The sequence below is a fragment of the Oncorhynchus gorbuscha genome, linkage group LG19 (genome assembly GCF_021184085.1).
Source record: "Oncorhynchus gorbuscha isolate QuinsamMale2020 ecotype Even-year linkage group LG19, OgorEven_v1.0, whole genome shotgun sequence".
Lineage (NCBI taxonomy): Eukaryota > Metazoa > Chordata > Actinopteri > Salmoniformes > Salmonidae > Oncorhynchus > Oncorhynchus gorbuscha.
This window is the reverse complement of record NC_060191.1, coordinates 71,790,410-71,797,229: the sequence shown is the minus strand read 5'-3', so window position 1 is coordinate 71,797,229 and position 6,820 is coordinate 71,790,410. Positions and strand designations below refer to the sequence as shown.

Genomic DNA, 6,820 nt, shown 5'->3' with positions numbered 1-6,820 from the left:
ATATCACAGTAGTTAGTATATTCAGATAGCCAGGTGAGACAACCACATATCACAGTAGTTAGTATATTTAGATAGCTAGGTGAGACAACCACATATCACAGTAGTTAGTATATTCAGATAGCAGATTTAGAGACAACCACATATCACAGTAGTTATTATATTCAGATAGCTAGGTGAGACAACCACATATCACAGTAGTTAGTATATTCAGATAGCTAGGTGAGACAACCACATATCACAGTAGTTAGTATATTCAGATAGCTAGGTGAGACAACCACATATCACAGTAGTTAGTATATTCAGATAGCTACATAGCTTACGCCAGCAGCATACCACCCTGCGTACCACTGCTGGCTTGCTTCTGAAGCTAAGCAGGGTTGGTCCTGGTCGGTTCGTGAATGGGAGACCAGATGCTGCTGGAAGTGGTGCTGGAGGGCCAGTAGGAGGCACTCTTTCCTCTGGTCTAAAATAAATATCCCAATGCCCCAGGGCATACACACTGCCCTGTGTAGGGTGCTGTCTTTCGGATCGGACGTTAAACGGGTGTCCTGACTCTCTAAGGTCATTAAAGATCCCATGGCACCTATCGTAAGAGTAGGGGTGTTAACCCCGGTGTCCTGGTTAAATACCCAATCTGACCCTCAAACCATCATGGTCACCTAATCATCCCCAGTTTACAAATTGGCTCATTCATCCCCCTCCTCTCCCCTGTAACTATTCCCCAGGTCGTTGCTGCAAATGAGAACGTGTTCTCAGTCAACTTACCTGGTAAAATAACGGATAAATAAAAAATGTTTAAAAAAAAGGTGAGACAACCACATAAAACAGTGAAATATACAGAATAACATTCCAAACATTAAAAACACCTGCTCTTTCCTTGACATAGATTGATCAGGTGAAAGCTATGATTCCCTTATTGACGCGCACGGGTTTGTGTCAAGAACTGCAACGCTGCTGGGTTTTCCACACTCAACAGTTTCCCGTATTGTATCAATGGTCCACTACCCAAAGCCAACTGGACACAACTGTGGGAAGCAGTGGAGTGGGCCAACATCCCACCGTGTAGAGTCCATACCCCGATGAACTGAGTCTGTTCTGAGGGCAATTACATATTAGGAAGGTGTTCTTAATGTTTTGTACACTCTTTGTATAGTGTTTTAGCATCTACAAATAAAACACTTTCACACACTTAATAAAAAAACTCAATTAAAAATCTGAGAACAGTAATATTTTACACGTGAATTCGTAAGCAATTATTTCTGATGGAAATAAAAACACAAATGTGACAAATTGGTGAATATATTAATTTTCACTTTATTGACTCAAGATATTTTAGCTTTTCATTTAAAAAAAATATAATTTGTACAAATGTCTAAGAACATAAACGCACTTTTACATTATGGTGTATTGTGTGTAGATCAGTGACACAAAATCTCATTTTAATAAACGTTTTAAATTCAGGCTGGAACTCAACAAAGTGTGGAATTAAGTCTAAAGGTATGAATAATTTCGGACGTAAACAATTCTAACCCGAACTAAAGAAGAGTTTTGAAACGAATCACACATCTACAATAGCAACCTGAACAGTCAATTCTCTGTTTACTCTTGTGTTGAACATTTTCAAAATACGGTTTCGTATTTCCTTTGTCCGAACTCCATAGATTATTGGATTGACACTCGCTGGTAATACAATATACATCACTCCTAGAAATGTATTGATATCAGTTGGAATTTGAATATTCAGATTCCGTGACAGAAAAGTAACGGTGCCAATCAAATAAAAACACATTATGACAATGAGGTGGGTGCCACAGGTGTGGAAGGCTTTCCATCTATCCTCCCCTGCTGCTCTACGCAACACAACGTTCAGAATCTTCATGTAGGAGAAAACAATGACGCAAATATCGATCCCCACAAAACAGATAATCACAGCCAATCCCATCGCATTATTCTTGTCCGTGTTACCACATGCTAGACTAACCAGGGCCATGTGGTCACAGTAGCAGTGGTGGATGACATTGGAACCACAGAAAGACAGAGAACCAGCGAGCGCAACGAGTACAAACATGATAGAACCACTCCTTATAACAGTGAACAGCAACAGTCTGAGAAACATGGCAGAGTTGAGGATACGAGCATAGTGTAAAGGGTAGCAAATCGCCACATAGCGGTCCAGAGCCATGGCCAGAAGAATAGTCGACTCTACCGACGACAGGAAGTGAGTGAAAAACATCTGAGTCAAACAGCTGGCCAATGAGATGTCATTCCAGTCAAACAGAAAGCTGAGCAGCATGTTGGGGATAATGACTGTAGCCACCACTATGTCCACCACCGCCAAACCACATATTAATATATACATGGGGCTGTGGAGACTCTCCATAATTCTAATCACGTAGATCAACAACGAATTTCCCACCAAGACTAAAATGTAGGCGGTGAAAAACGGTAAGGAAAGTAGTCGTCTGTACTCGTAGATCACTGGGAATCCCACAAAGATGAACTCGCTGTGTGAAAAATTGAATCCCTGGAATTCTTCGATCGTTACACTTTGAGTAGTGCCAACGAATTGAGAGGAAAAACAAAAAAACACAAGGTAAAATGACAATGTTGTCATTGACACAGTATTTTCAATCCTCTGATATGTATGAATGGCGCACAAATGTCATAATAAACTTGCTGTTGTTCTGTTTTTTTACCCCGTCGCTGTTTGATCATTGGTCTGTAGAGTGTAATTCGTCGTTGGTTTGTGGAGTGGAACTCTGTGTGGTCCAGTAAATTGACCCACATGAGACTTTATACTCCAAACCAGACATCCCTTGAGACAAGATACTCAACCTCCCCTTCTTATATTGAGGTTTATGTACTTCATGAACTGCACTGTTTTTGATTATTAATGTTGTTATTGTTGTCCCTTTAACCTCTCTCTGACTCCACCACTTAGTAGTGATCTTTCTTTTTTCTACTGTATTTATTGACTGTATGTTTGTTTTACTCCATGTGTAACTCTGTGTTGTTGTTTACTCCATGTGTAACTCTGTGTTGTTGTTTACTCCATGTGTAACTCTGTGTTGTTGTTTACTCCATGTGTAACTCTGTGTTGTTTTTACTCCATGTGTAACTCTGTGTTGTTGTTTACTCCATGTGTAACTCTGTGTTGTTGTTTACTCCATGTGTAACTCTGTGTTGTTGTTTACTCCATGTGTAACTCTGTGTTGTTGTTTACTCCATGTGTAACTCTGTGTTGTTGTTTACTCCATGTGTAACTCTGTGTTGTTGTTTACTCCATGTGTAACTCTGTGTTGTTGTATGGTGTTGAACTGCTTCGCTTTATCTTGGCCAAGTCACAATTGTAAATGAGAACTTGTTCTCAACTAGCTTACCTGGTTAAATAAAGGTGAAATAAAAAAATAAAAAAATAAAAAATCTTTATTGTGGTTCTTTAAGCAGGATGACGTAACCTGGGTTACAAAAAGGATTACTGGAACATTTTTCTAAGTTTACCAGTAAACTACCAGAATTTAGGTAACTTTCAACGTTCATGTTTTAATATGTTTCTAAATAAAATTACATGTTGTGGTCTTTTTTGGGTACGTCAGATTACCACAGGTGTCTAATGATCTCTGGTCCTCTGCGTGGCCTTAAGGTGGCAGGGTAGCCTAGTGGTTAGAGTGGAGGGGCGGCAGGGTAGCCTAGTGGTTAGAGTGTAGGGGCGGCAGGGTAGCCTAGTGGTTAGAGTGTAGGGGTGGCAGGGTAGCCTAGTGGTTAGAGTGTAGAGGAGGCAGGTAGCCTAGTGGTTAGAGTGTAGAGGAGGCAGGGTAGCCTAGTGGTTAGAGTGTAGAGGAGGCAGGGTAGCCTAGTGGTTAGAGGAGGCAGGGTAGCCTAGTGGTTAGAGTGTAGAGGAGGCAGGTAGCCTAGTGGTTAGAGTGTAGAGGAGGCAGGTAGCCTAGTGGTTAGAGTGTAGGGGTGGCAGGGTAGCCTAGTGGTTAGAGTGTAGAGGTGGCAGGTAGCCTAGTGGTTAGAGTGTAGAGGAGGCAGGGTAGCCTAGTGGTTAGAGTGTAGGGGTGGCAGGGTAGCCTAGTGGTTAGAGTGTAGAGGAGGCAGGGTAGCCTAGTGGTTAGAGTGTAGAGGAGGCAGGGTAGCCTAGTGGTTAGAGGAGGCAGGGTAGCCTAGTGGTTAGAGTGTAGAGGAGGCAGGTAGCCTAGTGGTTAGAGTGTAGAGGAGGCAGGGTAGCCTAGTGGTTAGAGTGTAGAGGAGGCAGGGTAGCCTAGTGGTTAGAGTGTAGAGGAGGCAGGTAGCCTAGTGGTTAGAGTGTAGAGGAGGCAGGTAGCCTAGTGGTTAGAGTGTAGGGGTGGCAGGGTAGCCTAGTGGTTAGAGTGTAGAGGTGGCAGGTAGCCTAGTGGTTAGAGTGTAGAGGAGGCAGGTAGCCTAGTGGTTAGAGTGTAGGGGCAGGGTAGCCTAGTGGTTAGAGTGTAGAGGTGGCAGGTAGCCTAGTGGTTAGAGTGTAGAGGTGGCAGGTAGCCTAGTGGTTAGAGTGTAGAGGTGGCAGGTAGCCTAGTGGTTAGAGTGTAGAGGTGGCAGGTAGCCTAGTGGTTAGAGTGTAGAGGTGGCAGGTAGCCTAGTGGTTAGAGTGTAGAGGTGGCAGGTAGCCTAGTGGTTAGAGTGTAGAGGAGGTAGGTAGCCTAGTGGTTAGAGTGTAGGGGCGGCAGGGTAGCCTAGTGGTTAGAGTGTAGAGGAGGCAGGGTAGCCTAGTGGTTAGAGTGTAGGGGCGGCAGGGTAGCCTAGTGGTTAGAGTGTAGAGGTGGCAGGTAGCCTAGTGGTTAGAGTGTAGAGGTGGCAGGTAGCCTAGTGGTTAGAGTGTAGAGGTGGCAGGTAGCCTAGTGGTTAGAGTGTAGGGGCGGCAGGTAGCCTAGTGGTTAGAGTGTAGAGGTGGCAGGTAGCCTAGTGGTTAGAGTGTAGGGGTGGCAGGGTAGCCTAGTGGTTAGAGTGTAGAGGAGGCAGGGTAGCCTAGTGGTTAGAGTGTAGGGGCGGCAGGGTAGCCTAGTGGTTAGAGTGTAGAGGAGGCAGGGTAGCCTAGTGGTTAGAGTGTAGAGGAGGCAGAGTAGCCTAGTGGTTAGAGCGTTGGACTAGTAATCGGAAGGTTGCAAGTTCAAACCCCCGAGCTGACAAGGTACAAATCTGTCATTCTGCCCCTGAACAGGCAGTTAACCCACTGTTCCTAGACCAGTTAATCCACTGTTCGTAGACCAGTTAACCCACTGTTCCTAGGTAAAAAAAATATAAAAAAATAAGGGAAAATATATGGGAAAATAGAATGCCAAAAGCTGTGTAAAACATTATCCTAAATATAAACCATCTACTTAGTGAACATTGGTGTTTAATATGAAATGTGTACATGACACTGAGAGAGTAGGGAGACCATACCTAACCCAACATGATGTAGAGAGTAGGGAGACCATCCCTAACCCAACATGATGTAGAGAGTAGGGAGACCATCCCTAACCCAACATGATGTAGGGAGACCATCCCTAACCCAACATGATGTAGAGAGTAGGGAGACCATCCCTAACCCAACATGATGTAGAGAGTAGGGAGACCATCCCTAACCCAACATGATGTAGAGAGTAGGGAGACCATCCCTAACCCAACATGATGTAGGGAGACCATCCCTAACCCAACATGATGTAGGGAGACCATCCCTAACCCAACATGATGTAGGGAGACCATCCCTAACCCAACATGATGTAGAGAGTAGGGATACCATCCCTAACCCAACATGATGTAGAGAGTAGGGAGACCATCCCTAACCCAACATGATGTAGAGAGTAGGGAGACCATCCCTAACCCAACATGATGTAGAGAGTAGGGAGACCATCCCTAACCCAACATGATGTAGAGAGTAGGGAGACCATCCCTAACCCAACATGATGTAGTGGTCCTTCTGTAGCTCAGTTGGTAGAGCATGGCGCTTGTAACGCCAGGGTAGTGGGTTCGATCCCCGGGACCACCCATACGTAGAATGTATGCACACATGACTGTAAGTCGCTTTGGATAAAAGCGTCTGCTAAATGGCATATATTATTATTATTATATTAGAGAGTAGGGAGACCATCCCTAACCCAACATGATGTAGAGAGTAGGGAGACCATCCCTAACCCAACATGGTGTAGAGAGTAGGGAGACCATCCCTAACCCAACATGGTGTAGAGAGTAGGGAGAAAATCCCTAACCCAACATGATGTAGAGAGTAGGGAGACCATCCCTAACCCAACATGATGTAGAGAGTAGGGAGACCATCCCTAACCCAACATGATGTAGAGAGTAGGGAGACCATCCCTAACCCAACATGATGTAGGGAGACCATCCCTAACCCAACATGGTGTAGAGAGTAGGGAGACCATCCCTAACCCAACATGGTGTAGAGAGTAGGGAGAAAATCCCTAACCCAACATGATGTAGAGAGTAGGGAGACCATCCCTAACCCAACATGATGTAGAGAGTAGGGAGACCATCCCTAACCCAACATGATGTAGAGAGTAGGGAGACCATCCCTAACCCAACATGATGTAGGGAGACCATCCCTAACCCAACATGATGTAGGGAGACCATCCCTAACCCAACATGATGTAGGGAGACCATCCCTAACCCAACATGATGTAGAGAGTAGGGAGACCATCCCTAACCCAACATGATGTAGAGAGTAGGGAGACCATCCCTAACCCAACATGATGTAGAGAGTAGGGAGACCATCCCTAACCCAACATGATGTAGAGAGTAGGGAGACCATCCCTAACCCAACATGATGTAGAGAGTAGGGAGACCA

At 44.6% G+C, this 6,820-nt stretch overlaps 1 protein-coding gene across 1 annotated transcript; it reads right to left on the bottom strand.

Annotated features, from left to right (window-relative positions):
* Window positions 1–1,294: 1,294 nt before the first annotated feature.
* LOC124006281 (olfactory receptor 51E2-like) lies at window positions 1,295–2,916 on the bottom strand. The gene has a single exon (XM_046316201.1). It carries the CDS (start codon window positions 2,612–2,614, stop codon window positions 1,559–1,561), a length of 1,056 nt encoding a protein of 351 aa, XP_046172157.1. The 5' UTR covers window positions 2,615–2,916; the 3' UTR covers window positions 1,295–1,558.
* Window positions 2,917–6,820: the final 3,904 nt, after the last annotated feature.